General features: G+C 42.4%; 1 protein-coding gene across 1 annotated transcript in view; it reads left to right on the forward strand.

Annotated features, from left to right (window-relative positions):
• The window catches only part of Stac (SH3 and cysteine rich domain), a 140,614-nt gene that overhangs the window by 41,835 nt on the left and 77,096 nt on the right, over positions 1-21,683 (forward strand). Inside the window, exon 2 of the mRNA XM_027932560.2 lies at positions 15,524-15,800. Coding sequence (XP_027788361.2) covers positions 15,524-15,800 — 277 coding nt within the window. The remainder of the gene's footprint in view (positions 1-15,523; positions 15,801-21,683) is intronic.

Consider the following 21,683-nt stretch of genomic DNA (forward strand, 5'->3'; position numbering starts at 1 on the left):
TTAGAGTCCTTGTATTTTATTTTAAGCTTGAAGGCAGTCAGTGTAAGTGTACGTCACCAGTTGAGGGATACAGCAACCTCAGGGATGGATCACACAGACTAAGCAAATAATAAGTCTTCATCAGTGTTGGCTGTTATCAACATTAACATCATCATTGATAAATCTGATACCACAGAAAATTCTAAATCCATCCACTGTGAAAAAAAATTCAGTGAATGAAATTAAAGATGAATGACAGAAAAACATTTCCCACACAAATGATACTGCAATTTTACAAATCTGTAAAATATTTTATAATCAATTAAAATATCTAAAACCTATGAGTAAAAAGGTTGAGTTTTGAGCAATATGTTTCTGCCCATATAAGCCATATAAATTGGCCTATAAAACATGAAAGATATTTAGCCCTACTAATAATTAATAAATTATAGGTTTTTAAGGTTGCTATTTTTTACATATGAAATTGTCAGATATTTTTTCAAATTAATTACAAGTATTAAACAGGCTGTGAAGAAAAGAGCATTCTCTTACACCAACCAGTGGGATGATGAATTTAAAAATGCAAATTTAGAATTGAGCAAGTGAACTAAACAGATATTTTTCAAATGAAGAAGTCCAAATGGCCAATAAATATGTGAAAATTGGTCAACATCTTTAGCCATCAGGAGAATGCAAATTGAAACCACACTAAGATTTCATCTCATTCCAGTTAGAAAGCCAATCATCAAGAGCACAAATTATAATAAATGCTAGCAAGGAAGGATGGAGGAAAAAGAAACTCTTATACACTGTTGGTGGGAGTGTAAATTAGCACAGCCACTATGGGAATAAGTATGGAGTTTTCTCAAAAGACTAGAAATGGAGCCATCATATGATCTAGCTATCCCACTCCTTGATACTTACCCAGAGAACCAAAATCAGCAAACTATAGAGATACATACATAACCCACTCACAATAGCCAAGTTATGGAACCAGACTAGGTATCCATCAACAGATGAATAAAGATAATGTGATATTTCTCCCTCCCTCTCTCCCTCCCCCCATCTCTCCTCTTACACACACACACACACACACACACACACACACAAGAGTTTTATTCAGCCATAAAGAAGAATGAAATCATGTTATTTGCAAGAAAAATGGATGGAACTAGAGAGCATCATGTTAGAGAGCATCTTAACCAGGGAGACCAGTAGTACAGAGAGACCAGTAGGATAGAGGAAGGAGATCAGTGGGGAAGTGAGAAGGAGAGGGCAAGAGGAAGTACCACAGAATGAAATGTTTCAAGTTATGTTATGTGCACATACAAATATGAAACCCACAATGAACCCACTATTCTGTTTAATTATTATGCACCAATAACATTTTTAAAATAAAAATAACATATTTGACCAAGAAAATAACCTTACAGCACTATAGCTCTTAGATACCTTTGTGTGTAAATGCAACTACAGAGGTAGAAAATGTTCATTCCAGTATTGATTATAATGGGAAAATATACTAGCAAGTGTAAGGATGAGCTACTGTAACAGAGACACCCAATAAATATTTCCTGGATCAAAACATATAGATCTTTATCCCTCTCTCACATAAGTTTCAAGGTAAGCTGTTCAGATGGATAAAGACAGCTCTACTCCTTGTGGTCATTTGAGCACCCACTTTTCTTCCAAGATATTGCTCTACTTCTCCCTAGGACATTGTCATAATCTCCATGTCTGAACAGAATCTCTACCACATGCATATGGCAGCTGGTATGAAAAGGGAGAAAGGAATGGAGCAGGCATACATCACTTTACTGCCTAGTTTCAGAAGTGATACATATCATTCATTACATTCCATTAGCAAGAACACACTCCCATTTCTGCCTGTATCCCCCGGAAGCTTTGAGGAAAGTATTCAAATATACCCAGGAAAAAAATAAAATGGATTTTGGCAAATGACAGGTCTCTGCCTTGAGAAAATACTAGAAACAAAATGGTGTTTATCAAAAGAATAATTAATCTGATACCTCTATTCAATATAAAAGAACCAATAGAAATAGAGCCTCATCATTAGGTAAACATCATTAGGTAATAACATTTTGTGGGCAAGATTCATCAGTGAATGTTAAAATGAGAGGGCAGATATATGAGGAGAAACAGGACATTCATAGTCCATGATCACATGATACCCATTCATTACAAAGAGAGAAATAGTATCTCTTAGTGGAACAACTTGGCAAATATCACCTCAGCCCAGTGACCAAAGTTAATCACCGGCAAGGGAACATGCCAATCTACTAATAAAAAGATAACATCAGATAAACTCAAATTGAAGGACGTTGTACAAAATAACTGGCAAATAGAACTTACAGAGGTCAAAGTTACAAGAGACAAAGACAGACCAAGGACCCGATACACACTAACTCAGGAAACAGAACAACAAAACTCAATGTGGAATCTTGGATTGGATCCGGGACCAGAAAAAGGTCATTAATTCTAATTAATTCTAGGTCAACTAATTCTAATAAGGCAAAATTCTAATGAGGTCTGTAGTTAATGAGTTGATAGTTTTATATCAGTCTTCATTTCAGTTCATCTCAGCACTCATTGGCAGTCATTGTGCTGTGGTTGTTTAAAATGTAAAGGAGGGGAAGCGAGGTGAAAGGTGCATCCGACTCCACCATTTTGCAACGTTTATGATGAAAATTATTTTTAAATAAAATGTTTTTTAAGAGAAATAAGCCATACAGTTTTCTAGAGTTGCTCTTTCATAGATGGTAGAATTCAGAGCCCTGCTGAATTGAAAAGTTCAAAATAACTCTTCAACACCGAATAGCTAATGTTTAAAATCACTAGTTATTGTTGTTTTAACCCCCTCATTTGGTATAATCCGACTCTATGTTTTTTCTTAATTTCAGAAAGAAGCAAAGTCTTTGTTGTTCTTTTGGCAAAGGAAACCTCCCTTATCTTAATCCCTAGGTACATTGATTGTTGAAAGTCAGGGAAGGCACCCAAGAAGGCTTGGTTACTGGCAAAAAATGAAGTTCAAGATGAGAAAAGGGAAGACTCAAAGAGTCTTCTAGGCCAAAAGAGTGTAGGAATGATATATATAGGGAATATATATATATATATATATATATATGTGTGTGTGTGTGTGTGTGTGTGTGTATGTGTGTGTGTAATTCAAAATATTAATATATAGGGAATTCAAAAAATATATATATAGGGAATTCAAATCTGTAAGGCCGGCAATCCATTCATCATTCAACATAGAATGCCTATCTTATGCCAAAATCTATATCTGTGTGTCAGAGACACAATAATGAACAGCATAGTCCCTGACCTTGTGTATAAAATAAGGGTGTGCAGGCCTGGCACATGGCACACACCTGTAATCCCAGTGACTCAGGAGGCTGAGGCAAGAGGATCACAAGTTCAAAGCCAGCCTCAACAAATTAGTGAAGTCATGAGAAATTTAGCAAGGCCCTGTCTCAAAATTTAAATACTAATAAAAAACAGGCTGGGGGTGTGGCTCAGTGGGTAAGCACCCCTGGATTCAGTCCCTAGTACATGATAAAAAGAAAGAAAGAAAGAGAGAGAGAGAGAGAGAGAGAGAAAGAAAAGTGTGTAGAATGTTAATCATGCTACTTATCATCAGAGCTGTAAAACTGATCATAAGGACCTGGAAGCTTAGAGTATTGAAATCTATGTTGCAAAGTCAGGGAAGGTTGGAGCAGCACAAGGAAAGCAACACTGGAGCTCAGATGATGACCCTCAGTCTTAGATAATGACCCTCAGGGATCCAGGAAATTATGTGAAGAAAGACGTCCCACGCAATACAGCATGAATAAGACAACCTACCCTTGTTTCCATTCTTATTACCCAGTGGAACACACGCTAGGCATATTTGTTATGAGCCACAGTAGGAACACTATAGAAATGTCCTCAGTGCAACTCCTTTGTGATTTTAATTGGTGGCTCTAGATGCATGATATTCTACCTCAGCAAGCTCCTATTGAATACTGTGTTAGTTTGCTAGAGCTGGCATAACAAAAGACCACAGAATGGATGGCCTAAGTTACAGAGGTTTATTTTCTCTCTCTTCTGAAAGCTGGAATTCTGAGATCAAGGCACTAGTTTTTTTGGAGGTCTCTCTCTTTGCCTTGTAGAGGGTCAACTTTTCACTGTATCCATCCACACATGGATGTATTAGTCAATTTTATTTGCTGCTGCCACTAAAAGACCTGACCAGAACAATTATAAAGGAGGACAAGTCTACTTAGAGGATCACAGTTTCAGAGATTTCAATCCATAGGAGGATGGCTCCATTCCTCTGGGCTTGAGGTGAGGGAGAACATCATGTCAGAAGAGTGTGGCAGCAGGAAGCAGCTCACATAATGATCAGAAAGCAGGGAGAGAGAGCACTCACCAGGTGCAAAATATGTAGCCCAAAGCCAAACCCCCAATCATCCACCTTTTCCAGTCACATCCTACCTGCCTTCAGTTACCACTCAGTTAATCCCTATCAGGGGATTAATTTACTGATTAGGCTAAAGTTCTCACAACCCAATCATTTCAACTCTGAATGTTCTTGCATTGTTTCACACAAGAGCTTTTAGGGGACACTTCACATCCAAAGTGTAACACATGGTCTTTCCTCTGTATGTCTCCCTGTGTGTCTGAATTTCCTCTTCTTATAAGGGCTCTGATCACACTGGGTTAGGGCACAGCCTAATGGTTCCATTTAACTTAACTACCTTTGCAAAAGCCCTACCTCAAATATAGTCACATTCTGAGATATAGGGTGTTAAGGCTTCAAGATAAGAATTTGGGGAGGAAATGGTTCACCCAGTGACTAGCACCTGCTATTTGCAAGGCAATATGGGAGGCAGTACTTGATAAATGAAACCCAGTGTTGTACTTGAGTGTAAATATTTTTGTTCCGTAGCTCACCACTTAATCAGCAGAACCATTTAATGTATGAATCAGAATTTATACAAGTCCATACTCTTGAAGTCCTCATTTGCCCTTGAAACAGTTTTTCTACCTTTTAGACAGCCATCATTTTTCTATTTTCTGTTTTTCATTGACCTTCCTAAGGCCCAGCCCACTCTTTGCTCTTGGGAAGAAAAAAATGATGGGATGGAATCCCTCCTCCTCTCTGCTCCCTAGCAACAGCAGCTGCACGTTCGAAGCAGAGAGGGGCTTGGTCACCGCTGCAGGAGCTGAAGCTTGGTGGCTGCAGCATCAGACATCCTGGCCTGATTCCCACCCGAAGAACCAGAGGGCTCATGACCTGTGCTTTCAGTTCCAACCTCTGTACCGCCTCTACAGACAGGGCTCTCCCCAACAGGGTTCCAGGACTCAGGAGTCTGCTCAAAAACCTGCCACATAATCCATGACACTCCAAGTGCAGGCTTCCTCTCCATTCTTTAACCCAAACTTCATTGAACAATGTAGATTTTGCAGAAGATTGTGAAGAGAATAAAAAGGAGAAAGGCTTATAATGTACACTCCATTTAGTAGTTCTCTTATCAAAACTCCCTTCCTCCATCTCACCCCTAAATTTCATTTCCCCCCTATCCTTCCTGGGACAGCCTCCTCATGTCAGACCTCCCCTCCACCCACCTCTCATGAGCAGCTTGATCCTCAAACCTGCAAACCTCACTCTTCTTGGTACTCAGAAGAACCATGCATTGTTTATTTCTTTTCATGGATATTTGTCCTTGTGGTACCCTCTTCCCTTTTCAGGTGGCTTCTCGAGGTATTCATTCTGAGCACATCAAATTCTCTTTCCCAAGAGGAGTCTGTGACCCAGCTCTGAGGTGATGTGACTGCCCCGTGTGGTTACACTTGCCTCCCCTTGCAGGGACTAGGTGACAGTAGTACTCCTTCACCTCATGCTAACCAGAAATGGCAGGGTGGTGATGGGGACTTGGAGAAGTTAAGAGCTAATGAAGTTGACCTTGAGTGCTAGACACTTTGCCAGGGACTTTAGTTGCTTTATCTTATTCAGTTCTCTTAACAAACCTGCAAAAGTAGTATTATCACCTCTATTTTATAGGTAGAAAAGTTGGGTTCAGAAAAGTTAAGGAACTTCCCTATGCAAAGCTGGAAAGAGCAGCAAAAGTCAGTCCAACCGCAAAGCCTTGAACTCCTCATTATGTCTTATCCTCAGATATGAAGAACCCCCCTGTCCCTGCACATAAGGTGGTCCTTAAAACTTTTCCTCCTTGTTAAATATCTGATCTTCTGTGGCCCTTGGCCATGTCACTTAACATCTTTCTGACCCATTTTCTTCATCTGTAAAATGGGGGATAATACTTGCTCTGCTATACTTACAGGGCTGTTTCATGGAAAACCATTAAATAAAAAATGTGTGTATGTGCACGTGCATGCATGCGTGTGTTGCTGTGGCCAAAAAGTGAAATATTATGATCTTGACAGTGAGATGTTATCATTTTTACATTTGCCATTGAACAAGACTTAACCAGTGTCACCACTTTGGGTTTAAATAATATTAGGTAAGGACTGTTTCCAGGACAAGACAAAAAAACAAATCTCACAATAGCTAGGACAGTCAGAAAGGAAGGAGACAATATCTGAGGAAATTGGTGGTCTTTACTTTTCTAGTGGAGGGGAATAGTCAAGTGGTAGCTGGACGTCCATGGTACTATAGTCTTTCTATTCCAGCAACTGTGAACTTGAGAGCTCCCCAAAAACTTTCTTTAAGAAAATATGGCAGCTAGCCTCAGGGCACAGAGGACACAACTGGGAGATTTTTCCCTTTCAAGTGGTTCCATCTGATGTGACTCTCTGCCCTGTACTGCATTCAGATCCTACCTGACCCGAGGATGCACTGCTTTCTCCAAGGCCAGCATCTGCCTTATGGAGAACCTGCAGGGGGTCACTATGGATTACTAAACTATTCATGCTCTCCTAGCTGGCCATCTTCACTACCTGCAGTGGACCCACCCACCCATGCCTGCCTATATCCTTCTTAACCACTGTGATTTCGCACGCCAACCAACACACAGAGTGCCAGTTGGGTTGGGCTTTTTAGAAAAGTTTTACTGGAGAACTGTTTGTAGTCGTATCGTAAGCACTACTTTAATCATGTTGAGACTCCAGAATCCTGACTCATGGTAAACTCATTCCTGCTTCCTTGTCCAAATCTCCAGTCTTACTGTATCTGCTCTGGTGCATTCAGTCAGTTCATCAGTTTGCACATCAGTCATTTACCGAATATATACATAGGTTAAGAAGGGCTCAGACTCTGAAGTCAAACTGTTCCTTGGTTCTAATATCACCTCTAGCAAACTTGCTGGGTTTATTTGGCCACACTACTTAACTTCTCTCTACCACCACCTCTTATCCATGAAATAGTGATAGTACCTGCTTGGAAGATTAGTGTGAAGATCAAAAGATAACTCCTTTAAAACACTTAAGATGATGTCCCGTGTACTGCAAGAATTTAATAATTATCTGCTAGTGTAATGGATATCATAACAATGTGCTGGGTACTGTGCCGTGTGTTGGAATTAACCTCAGGGTCTGCAGGGGAACCCAAGAGCAGAAGGCAGGAAAGACAATGCCAGACCTCCAGGCTGCATTCTGGGGTCACACAGAAGAAAGCATCCAGAGCACCTGAAGGGAGGTCAGGCAAGACTCCAGAGAGAACCTAAGCAGTCCAGGAGTCCCACTTCTTCTCCAGGAACATTGACATAGACATGAAAGCCCCCCGACACAACAGAGGCACTGAAGGTTATGTGTCACTGAAAACCTGGGGACTGTCCTTTGTCCGTCAGAATGCCTGGGGTAGCGAAGAGGGTGAGTAGAGATAATGCTAGACAAGTTGGATGGCCTGTCTATCAGGAAGGCTCTTGCATCCCACAGTAAGGAACCTGGACTGAGGGGGCCATCAAAGCACTTAAACTGTTCAATTATATGTTGTAAAGTGATTCATTCTTCAAAATTTGAAAGAAGGTCTTGACTATTCCAGCCCCTGTTGATAGCACCTTTCTCTGCCATCAAAACACTCTACTTATCACTTGATAATATAAATATAGGGTCTTGTATCACCCTCAGATAGTTTGAAGCATCACTACTTGTCTCCAGAATTAGATTTCAGACTTCCTAAAAGCAGAGTAGTCAAAGTCTTTTGCATTCCCCAATGTGCCGAACTGTCAGAGCTAGAAGAAGAATTTAACAGCCTTTAAGCTTCTGCTCTCCATCCCTGATGGAAGCCAAGCCAGTGAGCTCTAGAGACTTGCCCAAGAGCATACAGCTTATTTATGGCAAAGCATGCAGTCATTCGTGTTCAATCAATGTGGCTTTACCAATAAGTTCATTAACAAAGGGGGTTGGTAGTTGTCTGTGGCAGAGCCTGGTAGATGTTGGAAGAACATTTCTGACTTTGAAGTCACCATCCAAACTAAAGTGAATCAGGACCTGGAATGTATTGGGCTTACCATAAAAGAAATCAGACTGTGGGTGGGTAAAACCTTCCCATGGTAGTCTGACATTTCTCAAAACCTCAAAGCACCCTCTCTGCCCATCCAGCCATGGGTAAAACGTCAGGGATAAGTGCAGGAGGTATTTTGACACAAGCCCCTGCATCAGCCACACTTGGAGGAGATGAAGTGAATCTGTGTAGCTGATGGGCTGTGGAGGAAGCTGGGTCTCAGGGACCATTTCCTTGATTATTAAATGTCTTCAAATGGCTTAATAGTACCTTTTCAAAAAAAAGAAAGAAAATAATGGCATGTTTTAATTAAAGGTATAGCTCTATTTTAGAAAAGTTAAATTGTGAAAAGGAAAGGGCATATTCATCCTAAAGATGTAGATCACATATGAATATCAAGGACGAGACATTTGCTTGTCAAAGCTTCCCTGATGACCTCATTGGAATTCAGAAATAAAAGCCTGTGTGTTACTGGCATCTCTTAAATATCCAGGGAAAGGTCTGTAGGGAGGCGACTGGGTTTATGGTTGGATGACAACAGGCAGGAACCTTAGCTGCTGCCGAGCTGGGGGTGACAGTGCCTCTTGATTTACTGCCTGTGTGGGTAGAGACTCGTTTACACCTCCGTTTTCCCACACGGTGTGAACTTTACATCCTGGCTGGAATGATCGAGCACATGCTGGCTAATTAACTTTATGTGCTACTGCAGAACAGACGGGTTAATCAATACGCCTGCCATTACAGTCACCTTCAGGCTGAATCCTCTGTGTTCCGTTGCTCTCACGATGCCCGATTTCTGCATTCCCTAATTAATTGGCATAGAAGTGTCGCTCAACATGGCAACCACATGGATTATTGCTAAAATTCCAGCTGGCACAGGAAGATAAAACACACTTGGCTGAGGAGTTCTACCAAGAGGAGGTCAAAGGTGGGATACCTTCCCATCAGAGTTCATTGGGTTTGAGGGACATTGGAGTCAGAGAGACCTAGGTGGGGATGTTCATTCTGCAACTTACTAGCCTTTTAACTTTGGGGAAAGTGCCCGATCTGTGTTCTCATCTGTAAAATGAGGAAATAATCTGAAACAGAGCCCCTTGCCTCCCTACTCGGCATTGCTCTCATTCATTCACTCTGTCCTTTCTCCCCTTTCTCTGAAATGACGATTCCACATTTCTCTTCCAACTTCTACCTTCTCCTCCCTCTGCCCCCCATTTCTTCTCACTCAGGAGATATAACTGTTTCTATTTTCACTGAGAAAATAGGAGCAATCCAAAGAGAAGAGCCATGCCCAACCTGCACCAATGCTACCATCTTGTTTGCATCTTTCTCTCTCTAGGTAAACTTCCTCATTCCAATCCAAAGCAACCCTTTCTCTTGTGTACTCTATCCCACCTCTGCTCATCTACTCAAGGATGTCATTTCAGAATCCGCCTCTCCCCCCCCCCCGCCTTTATGCTTCATCAGATTAAAAGCCTACTGAAAAATCAACCGTGTTTCATACCATAAACCCTCCTGAGATGCTGCAGCCCCTCCAACAGCATCATTAATCCCTTTCATGGCAAAACTCAAATAAATCGTCTTTGCTCACTCTACCACTCACTTAGCCTTCAGACCTTCCTTATTGTAACCTTGTCAATAAGGTTCTCACACTCACCATGTCACTGAATCTGCTCCTGTTGAGGTTCCCAAAGACATTCCTTTGGCAAAACGCAATGGCCAATCCTTCAACCTCACACTACTTGACATGATCCATCCTTAGGATTCACTTGATGTTCTCAGCTACTCACTCTTCTTTGGTCCATTTTCTTCCCTTAAGGTTTTCTCTTTCCTCACCCTTTTCTTTTTTCCTCTCATGTTCAAGTTCCTTTGCTTATTGATATTAGTGTCCTCTAAATATTAAAGGTGCTCTCTCTTCAGATCACTTCCCTCCATTATCTGCGTTCACTGTCGACATAATGATTCCCTCTAGTACCATGGCTCTAAATACCATCTATATGCTAATGATCCCCAAGTTGTTACTCTAGCTTGGACCTTGATCCTCAATCCCAGAATTATATATGCAGCTGCCAACTTGGTAGCTCCACTTGAATTCCAAATAAGCATTTCAAACCACCCCACCCCACATGTTGGCATCTTTCTTCCCCAGTGTTCTTCCATCCAGTAAAGGGCACCTCCATTCACAGAGTTGTTCCAATCATAAATCTTGAAATTACTCACCTTCCACATCCATCCCCTAAAAATCCCCTAATTCTACCTTTTCAGTCCAGCCACATCTTACCCTAACCATGCTAGGCCAAGCAGAATTACGATATCTCCTCAGGACCATTGCAAGTGTCTCACAACTGGTCTTCCGGCTTCCATCTTGTCTTCTTGCTATGTCTTCCAAAGGCTGCTAGAGTGGTCCTTTCTAAATAAAGTCAGATTCTCACTTCACTGTTCAAAACCATTACCCTTAGGATAAATTCCAAAGCCCTACAAGGCCTTGAATGATGCTGCCCTTGGCATCTGTGCCCTTCCTCTCCATCATTCTGCAGACACTGTCCTCCTGATGTGTCTTACATACACTAACCTTGCTCTCTTGTTGGGGCTTTGGCTTTTGGTTTTACCACCACCCACAATTCTCTTCTCCAGTGTAGCTCACACTCACTTCTTTCTCTGCTCAAATGCTACCTGTTAGAGAAGACCTCCTCATCACCTTCTAAGGCTGAATCTGTTACTGTTTTCCTTGGTAGCCTTCTACCCATCCAAATCTTAGTATATATCTCTATATTTTATGTCTCTGCCTACAACACCTTAAATCTTTAAAGGGAAAGACATTGTCCTTTCTCACTGCTATACCACCAAAATCAAGGACTATCGTTCATAGTAGTAACACAATAGATATTTGTTGAATGAATTATTTAATGAATGAATTATTTAATGAATGAATGAGGCTAAGGAGTATAAGGAATAGTTTCCAGCACATGGTGAGGTACTCAAGAATATCTGCTAATTTTACTGTGATTATTATAAATCAAGTGGAAATGGACTGGTGACACTGGTGCATGGAAGCTAGTTATTTGTGACACTTGCAATTTTCAGAGTTTGCTTCAATTTATGGATTTTTATACGTTCCTATTGCCTCTGCTTTTTTAGGGATAATTAGGCAAAAGTGTGTTGCTTTGAGCTCACGCGTGAGACTTTGTTTATTTGGTTTTTAAGCTGTCCATTTGAATGAGAAATGTTACATTTGCTTCCAAGGAAATTCTCAGGCTGTAGAGGCAGGCAGGCTTCAACAGCATGACACAATTTCAGGCCCCATACCATAAGTCAAGGAAAAGATTGCAGGTTTCCCAGGATCACACTTAAATATCAGACATGAACTTCCAGGCCACGCAGATACCAGAAAGTAGATTTTTCTTTCCCACTCCACATCCCTCCTCCCCATCACTGACCAACATTAGTCCTCTCCCCAGGAGTGGGGAGTGCCTCTCTTTTATCCCCCGATCCGTCCCCAGAGGACTCACAGGCAGTGGAGGGCCCATCGGGGCCAGAGGAAGACAATTTAACATTGAGCCTGGTCTTGATTCACATAAGCTAGGTGACCTTAACCAAGCTACTTAAACTCTGTCAGCCTCCATTTCTCCAAGGATGAAACAACATCTCCCTTGAAGGGTAGGGAGGGTTGGAATGGATCACCTTGTGAAGTATTTGGCCCAGCTCCACGGCCTCAGATCTGGCTCCCCTGTTCTGCCTGCCATTTATATTCATTCTCAGAGAGCTCTCCCGTGCATTATCCTCTATGACTCTCACCACTCCGTCCTGGTATAATCAGGGCACGGGTTATTATTCTATTTTGAGACATGGGTAGCCAATTTGTTGAACTATTTGAACATAGTGGGAAGCAAACAGAAAATGATTTTAGCTTTTCTCTGTGATGGTATTTGCTTTGATAAGCCTCCCTCTCCCTGAGTTGCACATCCTTGACAAAAATCTTAGCAGAATCCTGAACTTCTTGGTTACTCTAATGTATTAAAAGTCTAAAATGAGACTATAGTGTCTCCTCCTATTTAATTCATCCTTTCTCCAGTACCAGTCCAGATTACAGCCTGAAGGTCTTGAAGTAAAGAAGGTCTATTTTGCTTCTTTGCTGCTTCCAGGTCTTCACCTTGGTTTGGCTTGATCTCAGTGAATGATTGCTTCATAATTTTCTCTCACTTGGCTCTTTCAGAGATGAAAGGCCCTCTTCAAAATAAATGCAATGCTCTCAAGGACTCATGACCTCACTCCCCCATATCAGGATATGCCAGGTTATGCTACAGAAACAAACAACTCCACAATAACTAAGGGCCCCTCGGCTTCTGTCTTTGGCAAGTCTAGTTTCTCTGGTAGGTTTGAGCTGTAGGGCAGAGAAAAAGAGACAAGAGTATCGGGTGAGCCACTGTTTTCGACCTCTCTGTGTAGGTAGTTGAAGCTTCTCTGTTTGGTCCTTTCTGGCTGATGATGCCTCATTGCTGACACTGGTGGGACTTTTCTAGAAGGCTTTACAGAGTCTTCCCACTCAGTGGCTCTATGAAGTGGAGAGCTGGTTTCACACAAGCATAACCAACTTCAGGTGGGCAAAGAAGTACCATCCCTTCACAAGCTCAGAGGGTGGGGAGAACAGCATTGTGTCCATTATCTATTACTGTACACAAAGTAGACCTACAACCTAAGAATGGCCTAAAACACCAGTCAATGCTTCAATCAATGAGTGTGTGGGTTCACAATTTGAGTGAGACTTAGCTGGATAGTTGTGGTCCCAGCTGGACATTCTTATGCCTGCAGGGCAGCAGGGTGGTTCTGTGTCTGGATTCTTCCTGGAGTGATGGGGGCTGGACTAGACCATATGTCTCTCATAATCTTTAAGGCTACTGGAGGTTTGTTTAAATGGCAGTCTGGCAGGTTTCCAAAGGGAGGCCCTAAGCAGGCACAGCATCCTGAGGCTTCAAATTGCTTCTGTCACCTTCTCTTGGTCAAATTCCCCAAACCATCAAGATTAAAGAAGTGGAAAAAGGTCTTCACTTTTATGGGGGGATAGGGAACATACCAGGGATGGAACCCAGGGGCTCTCAACCGCTGAGCAACATCCCCAGCCCTATTTTGTATTTTATTTAGAGACAGGGTCTCACTGAGTTGCTTAGTGCCTTACTTTTGCTGAGGACAGGTTTGAACTCATGATCCTCCTGCCTTAGCCTCCCAAGCAGCTGGGATTACAGGTGTGCACCAAGGTACCTGGCGAGTCTTCACTTTTAAGGGAGTAGCTGCAAAGCCACATTGCAAGGTAGGGTGGATAGGAGGATGACGGGAAGGGAATTGTGGCTTTTTTTTTTTTTTTTAGGTTTACTCCAAGCCCTATTGTCTGCCACACCTCCCAGGTCTTCTGAGGTAGATGTTGGGGAGGTGGAGGTGGAGGTGGCTGGATTTGGCAATGCCACATCAGATCGTCTTATATATCATGTAGGGGAGCCTGACCACATTTGGTGGAGACCCTTATCAGAATGGAGCCCCATGTTGTCTGCAGCTCTGAGCTATGGATGTTAATTCCAGGCAACAGAACAACCGCCATAGACATACAGTTATGAAGGAAGCTACCTTTGAGGTGAAGTGACCGGTTGGAATTCATGCAGCTAGTACTGGTTCGTTTCTTTTCCCTGAAGGGAAACGAGGCTGATGATGAAAAGCATAGTGAATATGAGAGACTTGGAAAAGGCCAGTGTCTGGGATGAACAGAGCAAAGCAGGTGCTGGGCTGCTGTTACCAGGTTCAGATCGACCAGTCCCTAGAGACCAAGGCCAGGAGATTTCCTTAAACCTAAGGAAAAGGAAATGTCTTGAAGGATTTTACACAGAGTCTCACACATTCACATCTGTGTTTCCAAAAGATCCCTCCAGCCTTGATGAGAAGACTGGATTAGAAGGCAGTAATGGGGGCTGGGTTAGAACTGCAGCCTCCACTCAAACCCAGAAAGACAGGCAGAAGCTACTACTTTTCTAAATCCATGTTGGTGCCTCTTCATAAATCCCAAAGGCAAAGGGGAAATGGTCTAGTTTGTCATGGACAAAACATGGGACAAGGCCAGGTACTGTGGCGCACACTTGGAATCCCAGCAGCTCGGGAGGCTGAGGCAGGAGGATTGTGAGTTCAAAGCCAGCCTCAGCAAAAGTGAGGTGCTAAGCAACTCAGGGAGACCCTGTCTCTAAATAAAATATAAAATAAGGCTGGGGGATGTGACTCAGTGGCTAAGTGCCCCTGAGTTCAATCCCCAGTACCCACCTACCCCCCCCAAAAAAAATACAAGGGACAGTGCCATAGGAAGGACAAAGAAAACCAAATGTGTAATTGAAACACTATGTCAAATATGTGCACACACACACACACACACACAGAGGCATACACACAGAGGCTACTTATCCACATGCTCCAGATCCAAGTGAACTTGAGAGTTTCTGGTTTGTGTTCTGTGGATAATTTAGCCAGATTGATGTCGAGTCAGAGAGTGGCCTCTCCTGCTTGGCAGTGTGGGAAGACAAGCAGCTGCTAAGTGATCCTAAGAAAGAAAAGCCAGCATTGCGCACAGCCTTGGAGCCCTTGAATTCATACATCATTTCCAGTTTATTCAAGTTCAAAAGCAAATGGTATTGCCGGTAGGGACATAGCTTAGTGGTAGAGCCCCTGCCCTGCCATTGTAAGGCCCTGGGTTCAATCTCTAACTCTGAAAGAATAAAAAAGAGCAAATGATGACAAAAGCCCAGTTTGGCAGGGCCCTTGTGACTGCAGGTTGGTGGAAATTTAAGGAAGCAGGGAAGGAAAGGCAGAGAGGCTCAACAGTGCCTTTTCCTGCTGTGTTGGCTTGGGGACAAGGGAAGGGGACGTTGCTGAATTCCATCCTCACTGGGCACTGACATCATCCTCACCCACACAAGGACACATAGGCGCCTCCCCGGGGGACTGTGGGTGTCAGCGGGAACCGTTCCATGCATGGAGCTGACCTCCGCACCCCCAGCATGAGTCTGCATGATAGATCGTAAGAGAGACTGTTCTGTCATTGCATTGCAGCTCCAGAAACTAAAACGATCACTTTCTTTCAAGACCAAGAGTTTACGGAGCAAAAGTGCTGACAACTTCTTCCAGCGGACCAACAGCGACGCGAAGCTGCAAGCGGACATGCAGGCCGAGGTCAGCCCCAGCTCCAGCCCCCTGCCTGCTCCAGGAAGCCTGGCGTCCACGCCCACCAGGGCTGGCCTGCACCCAGGCAGCGGCAAGGCTCATGCCTTTCAGGAACACATTTTCAAGAAGCCCACTTTCTGCGACGTCTGCAACCACATGATAGTGGGTAAGGCTTTCCCCTGCCCCTTCCTCTGGATCCAGCACCCCCTGGAAAGCTGAGAGAAAGTGGGCTACCACGGGTCCAGGTACCCAGAGATGGACTCTGAGCCTCAGAAATATGCAGACAGGATTGTTGAGGCGTGCTTTGGAGAAGAGTATTTGTGGAGAGGTAAGGGAAGCAGGGCTGGGCAGGGGGAGAAGTTGGGTTGTGCTACAGTTTTAGACCAACTTCAGTTGGTCCTCCAGGGGGCCCTAAAGCCCTTTAGGGTTATCCCCCAGCGAGTTCTTTGTTCATCTATATCATCCCAACATTGCATATGGCCAATAAGTGAGACTTGGAATGTGTGTTTCCCAAAGAGGTCAATGTCTGCCATCACTGAGACTGGACATATGGATGACTTCCGGTATGGCCAAGAACACAGAATTCTGCAGTTCCCTTCACCCTTTGCCAAGGAGTGGGATATTCCAATCGGGAGCTATTTTAGTTCCTATTAGAATCAAACACATCAGGCCAGTCCTGATTTTTAGGAAAGTATTATCTACCCACACTTTTACTTTCTAGTAGCAGTACTCATGTTCTTCCTTCAAACAAGCCATGTTTAGAAGTAGTGCTTATATCAGTCAAGGATTCCCACCATGGTGTTGCTTAATAACTACCCTTAAACTTCAGTACTTAAAACAGAGGCAGCATTTACTCTCACTTGGGCATCTTCAGAACAGCTAGAGATTGGCTGATACAGACTCCACTCATTTATTGCATGTCCTTGAACCAATGGCCCAGCCTCGCCATGTTCTTCTGGCAAGAATGGGTGGAAGAACTCAAAGCTTCTTCAGGCCTTGGGCTTCTGCTGGCATTTCTTGTGTTCAGGGTTAGTTAAAAGAGCAAGCCAGAGTCAAGGGATGGAGATGTCTACTCTCCCTCTAGTAGTGGGGACTGTAAGCCACCAGGAGAAGGGCATGAACACAGGGTCAGTTAATCTAAATGACCACTTAGGTGGTCTCTGGATTATAGATCCTTTATCATTTGGTAAATTCTGCCATGTCTCGGAGTTCCTGTGCTCCTGCTTCATGTCCCCATCTGGAAGTGGTGGCTGGAGTGTGACAGTCAGCATGGGGTCACCAGTGGTGGTCTCAGCATGCCCCATGCTCAGAATACTTAGGCAGTCCAGCCTCCAACCTTAATCTTTTTGTGAATGCCTGACTTCTAGTTCTGATGCGTCACTTTCAATTTCCACACGTATTTCCACCAAGCCTTTTCAAGGCAGTGCTATTCATAACCCTTAAATAAGTGATGATGAGCATCTATTTTAAATCTCATTGTGATGAGTGCGAAAAGACAAACGAACATGTGTTTTAAAAATGAGTAATGGGAATGAGTTTACCTCTGAGGAATGTCACAGTCATTACCCTACAGGGGACTCTAGGTGCACATCAAGTACAACAAAAATTTTGAAAGACTCTATTCTAAATATTAAAAAACAAAAGCCCTGTGCTAAAGAGAATGGCACTTTGTTTTTCTCTGATCATAATTAAACTTATATTGCAGCCGCCTTTTTATCTTGAAATGAAAGGAAAAAATAGTCAACAAGTCACAGTGCTCTTTTCAAAGATGAAATAAAGGAAACCAATAGTTGGCTTCTTCTAGGAATGAAGAAAGGAGTTTAGAAAGGTGATGTGAGGTAGCACAGAAAGGTGAAAAGAAAAAAGACACGAATGAGGTGAGAGGAGGGGAAATTGAGATGGGGCTGACCAATGTCCTAACTTCCTGAACAATGTGTGGTGTTTTTAATTCACTGATAACAGAGCACAAGTGATCTGCCCTCTTCCTCTTTCTTTACCCCTGAAATCTAGCCTCCCGTCTCCCCAGAGGAGGCCATCTTCATACTCTAGATGGTAGGGAAAGATGAGATGCTCTTAGTCCCTAAGTATGACATTTCAGAAAAGATATTAAAGCTATTTTCCCCCTTTAACTTAAATCTAAGGATTGTATAAGGATGCATAAGAAAAATCAAATCTGATTTATTCACTTTCCAGCTGATGGGTGCTTCCTTAGAAAATGAAACTGATATCCTCTCCATCTAGCATTTCTGAGATGGAGTGGACACTCACAGTTGGTTCTACGAGGCTCCCCATTTGTGCCTTGATGCTGATGCCTATGCCCTCAAACTGGAAAGGCCACACAATTACCACAGGACCATTGGTCAATAAAAAGAGAACAGGACCTCAGGCCCATTCATTGACCATCCGTTTCTATTTTCCTTAGCTCTCTACTGCTAACTTTGCCCTTGCCCTTCTACCTGAGAGCTAAAACTTCTCCTCACCTACTTACCTGGATCTGGGTTAGACCCTTTGGGTTAAGCAGATACTGGCTAATCTAATCTAGCCTCCAGGACCTTGCTAACCTTTATGATCAATTCCTTAGGCTACCCCTTTCTAGAAAAATTGGTGACCTATGCAAGACAAAGATAGCCAACCCAATCTTTCATGGAGACATAGAGAAATAGATAGGGATGCCTATCAGCCCCAGGGCTGAATGCCCCTGCCTTTGGAACCAGAAGTACATGACTGCTTTTGTCAGGAGGACTCAAGTCTTAGCCTGGGAGAATTTGGAGCTGACTCTTGTACTTGGCTAAATGAACATATTTCCTCCACCAAGAAGTTTACTCTTGTAATCTTGCAATCCTCTGGCCTTGAACGTGTAAGTGAGGGTGGGAGTCCTGTCTCTGGTGTGTATCACCTAAATGTATTCCATTATGGCATTTTATCTTTATATTGAGTTAACTGTCTGTGGTGGCTCATTTCAGGGGAGTATTGAATCTATGTGGTAATCTGCATCTCACTGAAATTTCAAAGACTTCAACAAGTCAATCTGTGCTTTTAACATGACTATCTCCATGCATTGGTCTACTCCATCAATTAAGGAGATTTTTCCAAAAAATCCCATTCTTTTGTTTGTGGTCAGATACCTTGTTTCTAAAATTATTTTTAAATTAAATGGTTTTTTTTTAAGTTGGAGCCTACTTAGAAGACACAATATATTAAAGGAACTCAGATTTTTTAAACAGATAATTATCAAAATGGTTGGATTTTATTGCTTAAATTTCAACTTCTCTTATACAGTTTCTGTTACAAAGTATCATTCACTTTCATAACTTTCCCATAACATGGAAAATTAATAATAGCATTGTCTTATGTAGGAATCCCAGAAGAAGGGCCTGATTCAGAGATTCCTATGAAAATGGTTTAAATGCACGGAACACCCTCAGGAGGAGGGTCAAAGAAGCAAGAGGGACAAGGGAAGGCTTTAGACAAGGATAGGACCTCAGCTGAAGTCCACTTTAGACAATCCCACTCAGCGCACCCACTTTGAGACAAGAGGCCTGCCTTGTACATGACTGTCACCCAGTCACTGACCAAGGCTGCCACAGGAAGGAATAGGGATGTGGCATCACCCCAAGGAGGATCCCATTTGACTGAGGACAATTCTCTGGAGGGGGAGGGGTGGGAATGACGTCTGTAAGTCATTAGCAGCCAAAGCTCAAGGCACAGCTTGGTAAATGAGATCTGAACAAGGCACCATCAGTACTCAGGACATCTATAAACATATTTTAATGCTTCAAGATGCAGTCAAAGGCATCCTTCACAAGAAGTGATTTTAAAATGCAGAGCAACCTTGGCACTGATGTGCCTATAACACTGCATTACCATAATAATGAGTCACATAGCATGAGAAGTACTATATTACACTGAGTCCTGGACCTTTCTGCTGTGCTCTTGTTTGACCATTAGTTTAATTGTTCCCTGACCTATTCTGACCACATCCCATTGCTGAAGCCACTAACCAAAACTTGAGTGGAACAAAATATTTATACACATGTATAAACATAAAGATACAAAACTTAAAAAAAAAAAAAAGCAGTGTTTGCTCACCAATGATGTTGTCTCTTGGTGAGAGAGGCCAGAGAACAAGGGTTTCTTTGAAAAGCAAATGTCAAATCTGTGTATTCTCAGAATGGAAATTAAACCTCTGAGTTCATTTAACTGGATAATTGTTTTAGGGGTGATATAGGTTATAAATAAAGCACAAGTGCTCTCTAAACCCTTTTTAAAAATATTTCAAACAGAAACTCTCCTTTGAGCTACAGTATGCCTCTATACTGAATTGAAGTGCTCAGAACCCATTGGTTTGTCCCCTGGGATTATTAATCTCTGCCTTCTATACTTTATGGCTGATTTTCTCCTTGAAGATAAAAACCCAATGCAGTACCCTATCCAGCAGGGGCAAATAGTCTCTTTCTGTTCTTTGCTCATTTGGGCCCCCTTTAAGAGAATATAACTAAAACAGTCTCAGAAAGGAGATGGTGACTCTTCCAGATAAGGAATGTTTGCAGGGGGTGGCAATGTTTAGTCTGGAAAAGTCTTGGGAGAGCATGATCATTGTCTTCAAACAGCTGAAGAGATCTTCTCTGGAAGAGAGTTTAAACTTATTTGGGGTCCCAGGTGCACAGTAACAGACGGTGCCGTGAGGCAGAGTTCAGAGCCTAAAGGTACAGCAGCTCAACGTAACGCTAGAAGTAGGCTTGTGGATTTAGGAAGAGAAAAAAATGTATGTTCAAAAACTTCTGTATACTGTACTCCCTTTGAGTGTTCATAGCACACACAAGCATTTTGAAGTCTTGCCATTCTGAAAGCAACCCACCTGTTATCAGTGGAGAAGAGAGGCAGTAATTTAATGGATTATAACTAAGGAATTCTCCCTCCTAACATCTACATTTCCCGCTATAGAACACTGTTTGCCACGTATCTCTTTCATGTACACAATTCCAAGGGATTTTTCTAAGGCTTGCAAAGGCAAATTCATTAGAGTTATTAAGGCTGCAACATCAGGTCCAAGGTTCTCATAGAGATTATCAAATATAAATGATTGTAGGACTTGTGCCCAGCACCTTTCAACTAAAAGAGCACCAAGTACTTTTAAAGCTACATCTGCTATTATTTTTTTCAGAAATTCTATGCCTGCTGCCAAGTATGCGTATTTTAAGAAGTCTCTCACTGAAAATCACTTAAATCAAAAAGAATAAACCACATTCCTTCCAACAAAGGTTGAGTAGAAATTGATGTCAGTAGACTTCCAGGAAGAAGGCAGCCTAGAGTCTCACACAAAAGTGGAAGCAATTTCTGCTAGGGACAATAATCGCACTCTAGGGTCACACATGGGAACAGCATGTCATCATTTTGTGAAAATGTAAAAATCCTCATGCTGTTGCCAAAAGAGAAGACAGAACAGGAGGAGGTGGGACTCTCCATGGAAAAGCCCAAACACTATTTCTGGGCTCTTTTCAGTGCCTAGGGAATTTTACTCTTCTTTTTGAAAGATCTGCAATGCCCTTCCTTACAGTTCTGTCTCTCCATCTAGCCAATTCTAGATCTGTCCAAACCCAGTGAAAATTCTTTCTCCAGTTCTAAGGTGGTCACTAATTTTCTCAGAATTTTCACATCTTTTCTCAAAAACCCAGAGTTTGGTCAATTCTTTGCAGACATGAAGAGCTCAAATTCATGTGCCTATTCCCACAGCGACTGCATAGCACAGGCCTGGCACATGGTGAGTGTTTTAAATAAGTAGTGAATGCATGGAATAAAATGGTACACCTTCCAATATCAACAACAGAAATAAAAGCAATTTTTTTTAAAAAAATGGAAGAATAGGGAAAAAAATCGCTAAATACTTTGAAAAGTCACTCCTGGGTATATCAAGACTCCAGCCCGCCCAAAAGGAAGCTTGACACAAGGCCCAATTTCCTCATCTGTCAGCTTTTCTTCATTTCTCCTTTGCATGGTATATTTTAAAACAAAGTTTCATAGTGCACAAAGGTCATAAGTAGGATGTCTT

This window comes from Marmota flaviventris, chromosome 1 (assembly GCF_047511675.1).
Source record: "Marmota flaviventris isolate mMarFla1 chromosome 1, mMarFla1.hap1, whole genome shotgun sequence".
Classification (NCBI taxonomy): domain Eukaryota; kingdom Metazoa; phylum Chordata; class Mammalia; order Rodentia; family Sciuridae; genus Marmota; species Marmota flaviventris.